This window comes from Hemitrygon akajei, chromosome 12 (genome assembly GCF_048418815.1).
Source record: "Hemitrygon akajei chromosome 12, sHemAka1.3, whole genome shotgun sequence".
Lineage (NCBI taxonomy): Eukaryota > Metazoa > Chordata > Chondrichthyes > Myliobatiformes > Dasyatidae > Hemitrygon > Hemitrygon akajei.
The window spans coordinates 22,191,569-22,208,487 of NC_133135.1; the positions used below are offsets into that span (position 1 = coordinate 22,191,569).

General features: G+C 44.6%; 1 protein-coding gene across 3 annotated transcripts in view; it reads right to left on the bottom strand.

Annotated features, from left to right (window-relative positions):
• The window catches only part of abca4b (ATP-binding cassette, sub-family A (ABC1), member 4b), a 184,462-nt gene that overhangs the window by 4,004 nt on the left and 163,539 nt on the right, over positions 1 to 16,919 (bottom strand). For all 3 annotated transcript variants that reach the window (XM_073062717.1, XM_073062716.1, XM_073062715.1), the window contains 9 exons: positions 15,747 to 15,876; positions 13,509 to 13,626; positions 13,371 to 13,433; positions 13,168 to 13,274; positions 12,087 to 12,228; positions 8,581 to 8,715; positions 3,599 to 3,702; positions 2,677 to 2,769; positions 1,013 to 1,262 (listed from right to left, as the gene is read on the bottom strand). In XM_073062717.1, the coding sequence (XP_072918818.1) occupies positions 1,013 to 1,262; positions 2,677 to 2,769; positions 3,599 to 3,702; positions 8,581 to 8,715; positions 12,087 to 12,228; positions 13,168 to 13,274; positions 13,371 to 13,433; positions 13,509 to 13,626; positions 15,747 to 15,876 (1,142 nt within the window). The remainder of the gene's footprint in view (positions 1 to 1,012; positions 1,263 to 2,676; positions 2,770 to 3,598; positions 3,703 to 8,580; positions 8,716 to 12,086; positions 12,229 to 13,167; positions 13,275 to 13,370; positions 13,434 to 13,508; positions 13,627 to 15,746; positions 15,877 to 16,919) is intronic.

A 16,919-nucleotide genomic window follows, 5' to 3' on the forward strand; every position in this document is an offset into this window, starting at 1 on the left:
AATACACCGCAGCAACAGGCCCTTCCAATCCAATGAGCCTGTGCAAACAATTAACCTACATGGTCATGGGGAGAATATACAAGCTTATTACATACAGCAGCGGAATTGAACCTGGATCACTGGCGCAATACTGGAGTTATGTTAACTGCTACACCACCATCCCCTTCTCATTCTGAGAGGGTGCCGAGGGGGAGCAAGACTTTGGTTTAGGGTGATGGAAGTGACAATTTGGTTGGAAGATCTTTCAGAGGTCTTCCTTATGTAGAGCTTGGGGTGAGCTATGGATTATTCAAGTAAGTAACCTGCCTGAATGGAAGTACTGCAAGGTTGAGATCTGTGGTTTGGACATGCAGCACGTGAGATGCTGCACGGTGAAGGAAGTCACCAGGAAGCAGCGTGTGGTTGACGGAAAGGAAGAGTCAAATATGCAACTTTGGAGAGTTCAAAGTTCACCAAGGAGAACTGAAAGAAATCCAATAAACCAATAGAGAAACCCATACTCAACTCATCAAATAGACAACATGGGATTTTCTCCATTGAGATAAGCACCGTCCTTAGGGTCCACTTGTAACTGCGTATCACAGTAAGGAACTGTTGGATGCTGTAACTGTTGTGAAACTGCACATGAGGTCTCCCAGAAAGGAGGCAGGTTTAATTTGGTGGTAAATCAGTAGAATTCATTGCCATGGAGGTTTGTTGAGGCCAAGTCAATTGGTGTATTTAAGATGTAGTTTGATAGGTCCTTGATTGATGAGGGGGGTTATTATGGGGAGAAGGTTGTAAAACAAATCAGCCATATTTGAATGGTGGGACAGACTTGATGACTAGTTCTGGCGAAGGGTCTCAGCCTGAAATGTTGACTGTTTATTCCCCTCCATAGATACTGCCTGACTTGCTGAGTTCCTTCAGCATTTTGTGTATGTGTTGCCCAAGATTTCCGGCACGTGCAGAATCTCTTGTGTTGACAATTAATTTACAAGAAGTGGAACGACTCAGCTGTGGAAATGATTACCTGGTCTAAAGTTGTCTGGGAGACTGAATATTCATCTATTCTCAGCTGCTCCTTGTTGGAGATCAGTAACTGGAAGATTTTGGCTAACGATGATGAAGACAGCTGGTACTGGATGGTGTTGTGATGCTTCTCTATTTGCAGACTGTCTGGAAAGTTGCTCTTGATAAAAGTTTCTGCTGCATTCAGGTCAGGTGAAGCTCCAGGCTTACTACCTTTAATCTTCAGTGTCACCACGTAACCGTCCCCAAACCTATCAAACACAAAGTGAATTAGCAGTATACATTATAATTACTCTCCTAATTGTACAGACTTGTTCTTGATCAATGTTACTCTTTAAGGAAATGTCAAAGACCGTAGAACCCTACAGAACAGTCTGTCCCTTTGGCACACAATGTTATACCAGTCTATATAAACCTACTCTGCAGCCAGTCTAACCCTTCACTCTATTTTTCATACACCCAAGTGCCTACCTGGGATTCTTTTATATGCCCCTGATGTATCTGCCAGGCAATGCATTCCATTGTCTCTTTGTGAAAAGTAAGCCTACCTCTGACATCTGCCCTATAATTTCCTTCACTTACCCCAAAAGGATGTCCTCTGCTATTGGCCATTGCCCTCCTGGGAAAAAGGCTCAGGCTGTCCACTCTATCTATTCTTCTTATCATATTGTACAACCCATCAAGTCACCTCTCATCTTCTGTCACTCCATCCAAAGAGAAAAATGCTAGTTCACTGAACCTTTACACTTAAGACATATTGTCTAATCCAATCAGCATCCTGGTAAGTCTGCTCTGCACTCTCTCTAAAGTTTCCACATTCTTCCTATAATAAGGCAACCAGAACTGAACACGGTACTCGAAGTGTGGCCTAACCATAACTTTATTGAGCTGCAACATAACCTCGCAGCTCTTGAACTCGATCCCCTGGCTAACCGAAGCCAGCACACACTAAACAGCACCGTAGGGTGAGGCCAGCACCACCCTATCAACTTGTGACTTCGTAGTGACATTGAGGAATCTATGTACATGGACCCCAAGATCCTTCTTTTCCTCCACACTGCTAAGAACATTGCCATTAACCTTGTATTCCACCTTCGTTCGATCTTTCAAATTGGATCACTTCACACTTTCCCCATTGAACTGCATCTGCCACTTCTCGGCCCATCCTGTCTGTATTCTGTATTTCTGGCCACTCCAGTGGCCAGGGAGGACGCAGATTTCATGTTGAGTAAACCAACAGATGGAACACAAAACTTTGACAGAACAGTCAATGTTCCTAGTTCTAACATTTTCCGGGTGATGGGTTTTGAAAATTGGCTGAGCAATTCATCCACTGTAACCTGGTGATTCAGTGAAATGTACCAGGTTATTTCAGCACTAGTGGAACATCTACCACTCCCTTCTACAAATAATTCCAAGTGTTGGACATCCAAAATGTTTTCTTGTCCTGACAAAGACATTGAAGAGTTTTACATCTATCATGTAAAATCACATATTTCACTCTTCAGTTCAAGATCTAAGAGTCTGAAGAACTGGGTACAGACTCATTGAAGACCACTAAGATGAATTCGGACAACTTCAGTAGTCTCAATCCCAAGACTGAATACATGTAGATTCAACCAGGTGTCAACACAACTGGGGAAGACAGCAGGAATCTGGACCTACTTATACTTCAGGTGCTGTATGGTGCCAAGACACTTGAACTGGCCGTTCACCATGATGGCCAATCGCGTGCAGAGTGCTTCACATTCTTCCATGCTGTAAGCGAGCAGAGAATTTGGTCACTTCTAGATAACTAGCACAATGCGATTTGCTTAACCAATGAGTACAGCTATTTGAACATCAGCGACCCAGGTTCAGTTCTGCCACTGTCTGGAAGGAGTTTGTGTGTTCTCCCTGTGATCGTGTCGGTTTTCCCTGGGTGCTCTCACTTTCCAAAGACGTACAGGTTAGTAGGTTAATTGGTCACATGGGGTGACTGGGCAGCACAGTCTCGTTGGGCTGGAAGGGCCTGTTACTGTGCTTATCTCTAAATAAGTGAAGTCCATTTGACAAGGAACTTTAGATTTTAGTGCCTTGGCAGCTAAAGACCTGGACACCAATTGTGCAGCAGCGAAATTCAGTGTGAACTAGGATTGATCGTTCATTATGTGTCATGTCGTATAACGTGGGTGATCATGGTCTTTCCATGATTGCCCTTGGCAAATTTTTTTACAGAAAAGGCCTTTGCCTTTTTCTGGGCAGTGTCTTTATAAGACATGTGACCCCAGCCATTATCAATACCCTTCAGAGATTGTCTGCCTGGTGTCTGTTGTCACATAACCAGGACTTGTGAATGGCACCAGCTCCTGATATGACCATTTACCATCTGCTCCCATGGCTTTATGTGACCTGGACTGGGGGCTAAGCAGCGGCTACAGCTTGCCCCAGGGTGACCTACAGGCTAGCGGAGGGAAGGAGTGCCTTACACCTCCTTTGCTAGAGAAATACCTCCACCCCGCCACCCCGAACTAGGTTAAAGGTCGCCGGGTTTACCGCGCTGTATCACTAAATAGATAAATAAATGGTTACCAAGTAACCTAGTCACCTGTGTGAGGTCAACACCACAGCTCTGCCTTCTCGGATAATGTCAAGCAGACAGTTCCAGAGGAATCGCCGAGTCTTTGGATCCATCCCAGTAGTTGGCTCATCCTAATGGAACATATAAATATCTTAGAAACGGTAACCATGACACAGACACCTTTTGATGATTACATGATCAGGAAAGAATGGAAGAATAACTGGCCGATTGTTTCGGGAGGCTCGTCATGAGGCACATCAAGACCCTGCTGCCCCCCTCACTGGACCCCCTGCAAATTGCGTACCGTCCCAACCACTCAACAGATGGCGCCATTGCCATCACCCTCCACCTGGCCCTAACCCACCTGGACAATAAAGACACGTACGTTCGAATGCAGTTCATAGACTTCAGTTCAGCATTCAACCCAATCATCCCTCAGAAACTGATTGGAAAGCTGAGCCTACTGGGCCTGAACACCTCCCTCTGCAACTGGATCCTAGACTTCCTGACTGGGAGACCTCAGTCAGTCCGGGTCCGGAGCAGCATCTCCAACACCATCACACTGAGCACGGGGGCCCCCCAGGGCTGTGTGCTCAGTCCACTGCTGTTCACTCTGCTGACCCACGACTGTGCTGTGTTACATACCCGTGACACGTGACAGTGGTGTACTTGTCACGTGACAGATGTTGAAGCTATACTGGACTTGAGGTAATGGTCTTGTGATGGTGGAGTGATGTCATTTTCCCGCCAGTAGAGGTCATGTGACAGTTTTTTTTACAGGGTATAAAAGGAGGACCCCTCCCTGTGAGGAGGGGCAGTTCATGGCTGGATTTGCCAGGTTGACTTCATGCCACTGCATGATTTAATGTTATGACGGAGTTTAGTTGAAAGATGGAGTTTTATTTAATGCCTAAAGTTTAAAAGGTCATTGCCAGCAGTTTCTTTATAATACTGCTAGTTGAGAATCAGTGGAGAGTGAAGATTGGAGTTCAGGAGTTAAAAGATTGAGGAAAGTCGATTTCGACAGTGAAACAGGTTCGACCTTGTTTGATCCTCATTCGGAAGGAATTCGTTGACTGTCCCCATGTTAATCCCTGTGAATAGCAGAAAGGATTGGGAACAGTTTTGTCAAGGAAAGGTCAGTGCCTTTAAGCCGTTACATTTCATCTTCGTAAATTCTTTGTGCGAAAAGTATAGTTCAACTGGGAACCGCAGCAAGACGATGTGAAAGAGAATTTAAATCGTTTTAAAAAGTCTCCCTTAAATGGACTGTAAGCATTTTGAACTTTTGCAATACTACTTTGAAGAACTGTTTTTGCAACATCGCTTTAAGAACTGTTTAGGCTTCCTTGCTTTAAGAACTGTTTAAGCTGCCACACAGCAGCTGATTTCCGGTTACGTTAGTTGTTTGTTTATTTTTGGGGGTTTGTTTTTCAGTGTTTAATAAATGTTTTATTTGTTATAAAAAACCCTGCCTCACTCATATATTTATTGTTGCTGAATCCGTAACAGCTGCAACACACAGCTTGAACCACATCATCAAGTTCGGCGACGACACGACTGTGGTTGGTCTCATCAGCAAGAACGATGAGTCAGCTTACAGAGAGGAGGTACAGCAGCTAACGGACTGGTGCAGAGCCAACAACCTGTCTCTGAATATGAACAAAACAAAAGAGATGGTTGTTGACTTCAGGAGGGCACGGAGCGACCACTCCCCGCTGAACATCGACGGCTCCTCGGTAGAGATTGTTAAGGGCACCAAATTTCTTGGTGTTCACCTTACGGAGAATCTCACCTGGTCCCTCAACACCAGCTTCATAGCAAAGAAAGCCCAGCAGCATCTCTACTTTCTGCGAAGGCTGAGGAAAGTCCATCTCCCACCCCCCATCCTCATCACATTCCACAGGGGTTGTATTGAGAGCATCCTGAACAGCCACATCACTGCCTGGCTCAGAAATTGCACCGTCTCAGATCGCAAGACCCTGCAGCGGATAGTGAGGTCAGCTGAGAAGATCATTGGGGTCTCTCTTCCTGCCATTACAGACATTTACACTACACGCTGCATCTGCAAAGCAAACAGCATTATGAAGGACCCTACACACCCCTCATACAAACTCTTCTCCCTCCTGTCGTCTGGGAAAAAGCACCGAAGCATTCGGGCTCTCACAACCAGACTATGTAACAGTTTCTATCCCCAAGCTATCAGACTCCTCAATACCCAGAGCCTGGACTGACACCAACTTACTGTCCTCTACTGTGCCTATTGTCTTGTTTATTATTTATTGTAATGTCTGTACTATCTTGTGCACTTTATGCAATCCTGGGTAGGTCTGTAATCTAGTGTAGTTTTTTTATGTGTTGTTTTTATGTAGTTCAGTGTAGTTTTTGTACTGTTTCATGTAGCACCATGGTCCTGAAAAACATTGTCTCGTTTTTACTGTGTACTGTACCAGCAGTTATGGTCAAAATGACAATAAAAAGTGACTTGTCTTGAGTTGAGTTGACTTGAAAAGTTAATTTGCCCAAGGAGGTTGCTAGCACCAAATCAACGTTGAATTTGAAATTGATGATTTTCTTTCCCAGGGCTTGTTCTTCATTATGAGCACAGTACACACACCCTGCTATATCCTCCTCCTGGGATTCAGTTCCACTGAAGTTTACAAACTTCTGTCCTTCGCTCTTATGCCGGCTGATGGTGTAGTGACAGCTGCACTGGTCTTCAAGCAAGTGGCCCCAGGTTCACATCTTGCATGTGTTCCATCCGTGCTGGGCTGACGTCGAGTTAGCAACTCGGCCTCATAATAAACGGACAAAAGAGAAAGGACAAAGAGTGCTGCTCCTTTACACCACAAGGCGTGGAGAGGAGCAACGCGTCCTTTTCTCTCAGCTGGTTCAGATTCTGGCAAATCCTGTTTCAGCTGCTCGCTCCTATCGACCAAAACAAGGTGTTGATGTTGAACCTTCCCCTTGACGTACTGCCAAGGGGTGATGAGTCCCAGAAACTGTTCCCTCCCCCACCCCAGGAGACTAACCTAATGACAATACAGGAACAAGAGGAACTGCCCCTATGCTAAACGGAGTGCAACTTGGATTTGTGTGTGTGTATTCCCAGAGCATTGTTGCTCCAGCCCTTTGCATCTACACCAGCAACAGGATGTACCACTAGGCTCAAGGACTGCTTCTATCCTGCTGTCATAGGAATATCAAATGTTTCCCTAATATGATAAGATGGCTTTAATCATGTGGATAGTCAAAGGCTTTTTCCAGAGGCTGGAATGGCTGGAGTGAGGGGGCACAGTTTTAAGGTGCTGGGAAGTAGGTACAGAAGAGATGTCAGGGCTAAGTTTTTTACTCAGAGTGGTGAGTGCGTAGAATGGGCTGCCAGCGACGGTGGAGGAGGTGGATACGATAGGGTCTTTTAAGAGACTCCTGGACAGGTACAAGGAGCTTAGAAAAATTAGAGGGCTATGGGTAACTCCAGGTAATTTCTAAAGTAAGTACAAGTTCAGCACAGCTTTGTGGGCTAAAGGGCCTGTAGGTTTTCAATGTTTCTATGACTCTTGGCCTCACAATCTTCCTGGTTATGTCCTTACACCAACCTTGCCCTGCACTGTGCTTTCTTGGTGCCATCGGTGTACTCTGTTATTGTTTTACCTAGTTCTAGCTTAATGCTCTGATGCATTGAATTGATCTGAGCGAACAGTATGCAAGGCAAGCTGTTCACTGTAAGTGTGACAATTATAAACCAGTTTACCGGTTTACATATAATTATACCAGCCTTGTTTCTCTCAGACACGTTATTGGGAATATTCCACTTCTCTCTATAGGAGAGATTCTGAATATCTGACAATCTGATTCTGAGAACGGTAAAGTTTTATTACATCCTACTCAGATGTCTCACAGAGGCGGAAGTATATAGTATGTAGTTTTTTTTAAGGGTTTTTAAAGTGGTAACATCTTTTTCTTTATGGTCCAATTCCCATCTTGCAACTCAACACACAGGAGGTCCTAGATTCCAAGCCTAAAACAGTAGATGCCATTATTGCCTCCATTCAGATAGATTTTCTCCACTCGTGGAAAGGGTTAATCAGCCAGGTTCCCGTCGACAGGTGTCCACCTTATCCATTCTCTGTTCCACACCTGCCCCCAGCCCAGTCCTGACCCTACACCAACCCCACCCCAAGCCAAATCATTCTCACACTCCACTCCCACACCTCACGTTGCACCCAGCACAATCTAACCACCCCTTCTTCACTCCTCCTCCTCAACAAGCCCAAGTCCACCAACAGCACCTATCTTTCAATTAAAATTAAATTTAGCTCATGCAGGAAACACAATTTCATACTTTGACACCCACTCTCTGGGTACACGACTGAGGGAGAGCTGCTCCGTCAGAGTCACACCATTCAGGTGAGATGTTAAACTGAGGCTCAGCCTTCCCTTCCAGATGAATGTAACAGATCCCACAGCACTCTTTCAGAGAACAGCAGAGATGCACCTGGTGTCCCAGCTAACATCCCGTGTGTAAGCAGATTATATAGTCATCATCAGATTTCTACTTGAAGAAGTTTTTTAGCCAGAGGGTGGTGAATCTGTGGAATTCATTGCCACAGACAGCTGTGGAAGCCAAGTGCTTGGGTCTGTTTGAAGTGGCGGCTGGTAGATTCTTGATTAGTCAGAGTGTTAAAGGCTACGGAGAAGGTGGGGGAATGGGGTTGAGGGGGATAGTAAATCAGTCATGATGGAGTGGCAGAACAGACTCAATGGGCTGAATGGCCTAATTCTGTTCCTATGTCTTATGGAGTTTGCTGTGTATAGGTTGGCAATGATGTTCCAACACCATGAACTCTTTAAATGTACCTCTGAAGTTGTGGGGGTCTTTAAGACATACTGAGATTGCGAAGAGCACTATTTAAGCAAAATTTTTTTGCACTGAGTTGTTAATCAGACAGTTTAATTCTGGTGCCAGTCCCAAATGTCAGAATGTAAAAATCCTCAGAGTTTCCTACCAGCAGCACCACCGGAGGGCAGCCGATGAGGGCAATGGCCGTGGAGAGTTTGCGTTTGTTGCCCCCACTGTATGTCCCAGCTGTCTGGTCTGCATACTCAGTGAGGTCCAGTTTCTCAATCGCCCAGCTGGCCACCTAGAATGAGATTGACAGAAACTGAGCACCTTACATACAGAGCTTCAGGCAGGTGACCCTGCTCTGAGAAATGCAGGAGTGTCCTCCCTCAAGCCCGTAGGCTTGTCCCTTTGGTAGTGTGAAAGTCACATTCTATTCACTGGAGTCTGCTGTTGTGCACGTGTGTGCATTCAGTCAGCACTGTTACATACATGTAGCTTGTTTAAGTTTAAGAATAAAAGATACATCTTAATCATTGTTTCTTTAGGAAGAAATGCATCACCAGATCGTGGAGTGAGGAGCAAACAGATTGCTGGAGGAACTCAGGGGGTCAAGCAGCATCCGTAGGGGGAAGAGAATTATCAACATTTCAGTTGGAACTGTGCACCGGGACCATGTGAGACCCAATGCAGGGTTTCAACCTGAGAAGTTTCTGATCGGTCCCTCATAAGAACTTCAGTTGTGGTAATGCGTTCCAGACCTGAAATGTTGACCATTTTTCTTTCCGCAGATGCTGCCTGATCTGCTGAGTTTTTCCAGCATCCCAGATTGAGATTCAGATGTACAGTGAAATGCATAACAACCCAAGGATGTGCTGGGGGCAGCCCGCATGTGTCACCACACATTCCATTGCCAACAACGCTTTGCTTTTATTTCAATATAATCACACTTTCCTTGAGTCCGCAATCTGCCAAGGGCCAGGTCAGTGGCATTCAGGCTTTGTGATCAAGTAAAGTACAGGAGGTCTAGGTATGATCTCCAGAAAGCCATTTTATCTGCTAAGTGGCAATTCTGGACCAAACTTGAATCACCGAAGGCTGCTCAACATTAGTAGCAGGGCTTGAATACAGTCCCCTCATATAAAATAAAATCAAGTGACATAGACGCCAACAAGGCTTCCCTCCCAGATGAGCTCGATGCCTGTTATGCTACCTTTGATCATCAAATCATTGAGGCATCTTTGCAAATTCTCAGAGCCTCTGATGACTCTGTGATTTCAGGCTACATCCACACTAGACCAGATAATTCTGAAAATGCCGGTTTCGTGTAAAAACAGTAGGCGTCCACACCAAGCGTTTTTTGAAAATACCTCCGTCCACATTAAAACGGGTATTTGGGTGAATCTCCTCCTACTGCGCATGCACAGGGACACATCTACAGAAAACAAGCGACACATTTGGTGTCAAATCTCGCTGTGAAAGTGTGCGTTTGTGCAGTTACAGACTAGAAAAACTTAAAAGGAAATTGCCAAACGACGGACAGCTGTTGGCAGGAGGAATTAAAACTAAAAAAAAACAAATACTGGAGTGTATGGAGGCAACTGACAGGGAGTTCATGGACAGTATTACCCGGCTGACGACGAACATTGAAAAACTGACTAACTGTTGCATTAATAAAGCCCCTTGTTAAATGTATAAAACATGTCTTCATCAGTGTTATCTTGTATTTCCATACAATGTTACATTAGGCTGTTACACATCTATTGTCAAAGAAGTACTTGCATAAATAGGTAAACCACCTTCATACAAGCAAGGACAGAAAACAGGGCAAAGTGAGTATACTTATTTATTCAGTAAGTTATGGGTCAAAGAAGTTGGTGAGTACATTTCTAACTCTTCTGGCTTCAGTCTTGTTGCCGTCTGTTCTGAAGTTGTTAGGTTGTGCACTGCCACCTCCCTCTGTTCCAGCACGTCATGATAGCGTTTTTAGAAATCTCTGGTTACCCTGTCCACACTACTCTGCCCAATCGGCATTTTCAAATTTACATACTCTGGTGGGTGTTTTAGAAAAGCTCTGTTTTCAGGGGAGGAAAATGCTGTTTCAGTGTGGACAGAGGGTCAAAGCGAAGAGAAAAAGCTTCAGTTACGGATTTATCCGGTCTAGTGTGGATGTAGCCTCAGTCTCGGAGACTGGCATGGGAGCATCCTTCATGAGGGTGAACCCACAGAAAGCATCAGGCCCAGATGGCATACCAGAGTACTAAAGACTTGTGCTGATCAACTGGCTGGAGTGTTCACTAACCTCTCACTTTGGCAGTCTGAGATACCCACTTGCCTCAGGTAGACTTCAATTGTACTGGTGCCTAAGAAAACCTGCCTCAGTGACTATCATCCATTGTGATGGAGTGCTCCAGGATGATGCTGATGAACCATATCAATACCTGCTTGAGAAGTGACTTGGATCTGCTCCAACTGACCAACCATCACAACAGGTCAACAGCAGATGCCATTTCATTGGCTCTTCTCTCAACCCTTGAACATCTGGACAGTGAAGATGGATACACCAGGATAATCTTCATTTACTACAGCTCAGCATTCAATACTATCGTTCCCTCAAAGCTAATCAATAAGCTTCAAGATCTTGGGCTCTGTACTTCCTGTGCACCTGGATCCTCGATTTCCTCACTTGCAGACCCCATTCAGTTAGTATCAGCAATACCTCCTCACAATCACCATCAGCACAGGTGCACCGCGAGGTTGCGTGCTTAGCCTCCCTGATCTACTTGGTTTATACAATGACTGGGGGACTGAGCACAGCTCCAATTCCATATTTAAATTTGCCGACCTACCAATGTCATTGGCAGAATCAAAGGTGGTGGTGAATCAGTATGTAGGAGCGAGATTGAAAATCTGGTTGACTGGTGCCACTGTAACAACCTCTCACTCAATGCCAGCAAGGCCTAGGAGCTGATTTTTGATTTCAGGAGGAGGAAATCAGAGGTCCATGAGTCAGTTCTCATTGAGAGGAATCAGAAGTGGAGAGGGTCAGCAACATTACATTCCTCGGTGTTATCATTTGAGAGGATCTGTCCTGGGTCAGATTATGAAGTGCTGCTATGAAGAAAGCATGGCAGCACCTCTACTTCCTTAGAAACTGAGGAGGATTCAGCATGTCGTCTAAAACTTTGACTAACTTCTATAGATGTGTGATGGAGAGTATATTGATTGGTTGCACTTTGGTCTGGTATGGAAACACCAATGCCCTTGAACGTGAAAGTGTACAAAAAGTAATGAATATGGCCATCACAGGTAGAGCCCTCTTCACTAATTTTTCTTTTTATATTTGTACAGTTTGTTGTCTTTCGCACATTGTTTGTCCATCCTGTTGGAGTAGCCTTTCATTCTACTGAGTTTCTTGTATTCACTGTGCATGCCCACAAGAAAATGAATCTCAGAGTTGTATACGGTGACATACAGTAACTGTATGCTGATAATAAATTTACTTTGAACTTTGAACAGAGCTGACATGCATTGAGATTTATTTACAACCCCATTAGCCTGTCCCATCCTCTCCTTCAGCCTGCGGTGTATTAAGCCATTATTCCTACAGTGCACCAGTGGCCCTCTCACAGCTACCACAAGCAGTATAATAGTGATCGCTGGGAAAATTACCTGGTCGATCTCATCTTCCGGAACACCGCGCAGACGAGCGTAGAGCAAGAGATGTTCGCGGCCTGTAAGGAGGTCATCGATTGCATCAAACTGAGGGCAATATCCCATGTTCTGGTGAACGTCTTCAATGTGGGTGAGAATGCTGGGAGAAAAGGTCACAAAACAGCGATGGAGTGCAATGAAACAGCAAGGTTTAGGATTGCTAGCAAAGTCATTAAAGGCAGCGTATTTTGTTCTTCTACGTGTTCATTTAGAACAGCCTACTTAATGAGAGGTGCTAGGAGGTTTCCACAAACGGACTGTGGAGAGCATTCTAACTGGTTTCATCACCGTCTGGTATGGAGGCATCCAATCATAGGACCGGAAAAAGCTACAGTGGGTTGTAAACTCAACTCAGTCAGCTCTGTCATGGACACCAGCCTATGATAGAGCGACTCTTTCAAATATCCATGCCTCAAAAAGTGGAATCTAGCATTCAGGACCCCCACCACCATAATCTGCTTTTATCTTATTTCTGCCATTGGGAAGGGCATGCAGGAGTCTGAGGATGCTCACTCAGCATCTTATAAACACCTTCTTCCTCTCTGCCATCAGATTTTCAAATGGTCGCTGAATCCGTGAACACTACATCACTCTTTTTGCTCTCTTATTTTCACTACTTATTTAATTTTTTAACATACACGGTATTTCTCTTTGTAATTTATAGCATATTTTATAAATTGCACTGACCTGCTGCCATAAAACAACAAATTTCGTGACTTATGTCATTGATAAACCTGATCCTGCGTAATTTTCAAAAGGGTGGCATTGGTTAGCACAACGCTTTACAGTAGCAGCGACCCGGGTTCAATTCCTTCCGCTGCCTGTAAGGAGTTTGTACGTTCTCCCTGTGACTGCGTGGGTTTCCTCCCACAGTCCAAAGACATACTCATCGGTAGGCTAATTGGTCATTGTACTGTGATTAGGCTCGGGTTAGATCAGGGGTTGCTGGGTGGCGTAGCTCGAGGGGCCGGTAGGGCCTGTTCCGCATTGTATCTCAATAAATAAAAACAAAGACATCTAGGAGTGCGTAGAAATGTACCTGTAGCCTGCGATCGAAGCTTCACCCGATGTGGGATGTATGTCACCGGTCAGTACTTTGAAGGTGGTTGTTTTTCCAGCACCATTGACACCCAGAAGCCCAAAGCACTAAAGTACAGCGGAAAGGATAATGAGCAAATGTAATGACTAGTTTGTGAACACGTGCAATTAGCTTTCAATATTCATGTGGAGTTTGAAACATACCTCTCCAGGCCGAACACCTACACTGATCCTATCAACAGCCGGCTGGGATTTCCCTGCGTAATACTGTGGGAACAGAATTCAACCTCAGTTACTTTCTAACATCCATCCCCTTTAATAAGCTGACCGGGTTCCACTCACCTTGGTCAGTTCCTTTATTTTCAGTATGTCATACTTGACTTTGGTCTGAATCCTTTCACGCTCCTTCGCCACATCATCATCTTCTTCAATGGCAGGCAAGTTGCTGAGAGTTATTGGCCTGTATCAGAAAGGGAGACATTCAAATGGGGGTGATGGCCACAATCATCAATGCCTGGTGGGCCTGGTCATGCTGCTTGGGGAATATTTTCTGATAATGTATAGCGGGTGTGTATGAGTGAACCCTGCCCCCTGCTCGTTGTCTCAACACTCACCATGGAGAGCAGTGGTGCCAGTTTTCCAAACTGAGCACCGACAGGAAGATCAACAGGTTGGAATGTTGGCGTTGCGCAGATGAACAAACCAGCAGATAAGGCAAAGGCGACACAAGTAAATTCAGATGACACGGGTTAACCATGCAAGATGGACTGATAGCAAACCCGCTGCACGTTTTGCGCTAGTTTTCTTTTCCTTCGTGCTGCTGTGGTATTACACTTTTTCCTTGCCAATGTCTATTTACATTAGCTTCTGGTTCCTCAGCACTCCTAAACTATAATTCTCAAATATGTAATTAAATCCCACATTGGCCGATTCCCTCCCTAACTCTATTCTTTCATCCAGTGAACTGCATTCCTTCAAATCTGGAAGGAACTCCTCACAACTTCAATGGCAGCTTTTCCACCATCTGCCCTGGGACCTCCCTAAAATCACCTTCCCTCCTCTCCTTCCTAAAACTCACCTCCAGCCCTTCTAAAATATACATGGTGGGACTAGCATCCATTCCTTTTTGCAATAAGTCTCTAGGAGGATGAGCAACCAACTACACGATGCTTTTATTGTTAAAGTGTCACAGTCTTCAGGGGTTTCATATTACTTGTTCAACATTCCTTGGTTTCAGTAATCACTAGCATAAGAAGGCAATAGAAACATTCTAAAAGTCCAACTACCTGGTGAATGAACGTAAGAATTCTGAATGAAGTTGTTAGCAGCCTGTTCCCTGGTGTTGAGAATGTCATGGAATGATCTGATGAAGATTCACCAGATGGACCACTTTTGACCTGATTACGCAATGTCAGATTGGAAAGTTCACTCTGTTTCTCTCTCCACAGCTACTGCCTGACCTACAAGGTATTTCATGAAGTTCTGTTTTCACTTCAGATTTTGCCTTTGAGTTTTAAGTTGATTTCAGAATGAATGGGTTGCATAATTTGAGAAGGTTGAGCAGGTTAGAATTTAGAGGAATTGAAAGGGTATTACACTGAAGGGGTGTTTCCCCTCACGGAGGGATTTAGAATTAGAGGAATGTAGCTCAGAACAATGGGTCATCCATTTGAGATGGAGATGAGGAGGAATTTCTTCTCCAAGGGCATTGTGAATCTTTAAGATTCTGTACCTGAGAGTGCTGTGCAGGTGAAGTCATTGAATCCTTTCAAGGCTGAGGTAGACAGATTTTTGGACTTGAAAGAATCAAAGTTTTAGGGAACAAACAGGGAGATGGAGTTGGGCATCAAGCCTGGACCAGCCATGATCTCATTGACAGGCAGGGCCTCGGACTGACCTACATCTGCTCCAAGTGCCACACCAGTTGTAGGGTGACAGATAATTACTGCACTGAGCAGTTGATTAATGGAATTCCCATCACTCTAGCAAATTTCTACAGACGTACCATGGAGAGTCACCGCCTGTTATGGAGGCTCCATTTAGCAGAGTTGCAGAGGTTGTAGACTCAGTCACCTCTTTCACACGCACAACACTACCTAACTTCGTGGGCATCTTCAGAAGGTGGTGCCTCAAGAACGTGGCCTCCATCACCATTGGGACATGACCACTTCTCGTTACCACCATTGGAGAGGAGGTACCGGAGTCTGAAGACAAACACTCAATGTCTTAGGAACAGCTTCTTCCCCTCTGCCATCAGATTTCTGAACAGCTCATGACCCATGAACACCAACTTGCTATTCCTCTTTTGTATTCTTATTTGCTTTTGTAACTTACAGTAATTTTTATATCAACCAGAAAACAACAAATTTCATGACATACTCTATGTCAATGACTATAAACCTGATTCTGATTAACTTTTGTTGAAACAAAATTCATAAATCCTACCAAAAGGAGATCAGTGGCCTGAAGAAACAAAATATTAAGGAAGACGGGGAGGGAGTGCTGAAAGCTGCAAAGTGTTTCAGGTTAAGTAGGAGACAGAGGAAGGAATTGCTCCTTTGGGGAAAGTGACATACGTACAAGTGGCTGAGGAAAAAGCGGTGTTGGAAGAGGAGGTTCAGAGTGAAGTACACGACTCCCTCGATCGCCAAAGCTGTAAGGTTCTTGCCGATGAACTCCCAGTGGAATGGGTTAAAATAAAAATCTTCACCTGCAAAACAAGATTCAGCACATTAACATTAACTAGTTGCCTCATGACTACCTCCAGAATGAGAACAATTCTAATTTTGTATCCAAAAATAAATAATGATTAATAATTAATTCATTGGGTATATTTAAGGCAGAGGTTGATAGATTCTTTGTTAGGCAGGCATGGAGGGATATGGGAAGAAGGCAGAAGATCGGGGCTGAGAGGAAAAATGGATCAGCCATGTTGAAATGGTGGAGCAGACTTGATGGGCCAAATGGCCTAACTCTACTCCTATAGTTTATGGTCTTATGGTTTTAATTCTTAGCGCTGATGCTTACTATTGGCACGGAAGAGCTGGGCGAGAAGACTGTCTGCCCACTGTGTAACTCCAGCACTCGATAATGACTAACCTTCCCACGTCCAGTCCTTAGTGTATACTGAACTGGTTTAATTCTGTTGATAAACACAATAGATTTTGCAGATGCTGGAAATCCTGAGCAACACACACAAAATGCTGGAGGAACTCAGCAGGCCAGGCAGCATCTATGAAGAGGAATAAACAGGGACACAGAGTATCTGTAATCAATATTTTTAATCAGGATTGTCCTCCTGCAGAGCCAATGGATGGTTGGGGGGAAGGGAGGGAATGGGCTAGTGGTGACGCGATGGGTAGAAGAGTGCCATTGAGTTGCTTGTGTTACCTTCGCTGCCAACTTCCTCTCACTTTTGCATGCTCAACCTGCCGCTCCTCCCTTTTCTTGCTTGGGTTCTTTATCTCAGGGGACAGGTTGGTGAGCAACATCCATTGCAAGCTTGCAGACTCCCACAGATGAACTAACAAATATCACCTGCAACCCCGCTTCCTGTAAAGATTATACTCTATCTTCCAGCTCCATCATATCGGTTCTGACATTGACACATTTCACCCCAGTTACGTAGAACATTTCAGCATAGTACAGGTCCTCCAACCTACAAAGTTATGCCGACCTCTTAACCTGCTGTATCTTCAATCTAACCCTTCCCTCCTACACATCCCTCCATTTTTCTATCATCCCTGTGCCTCT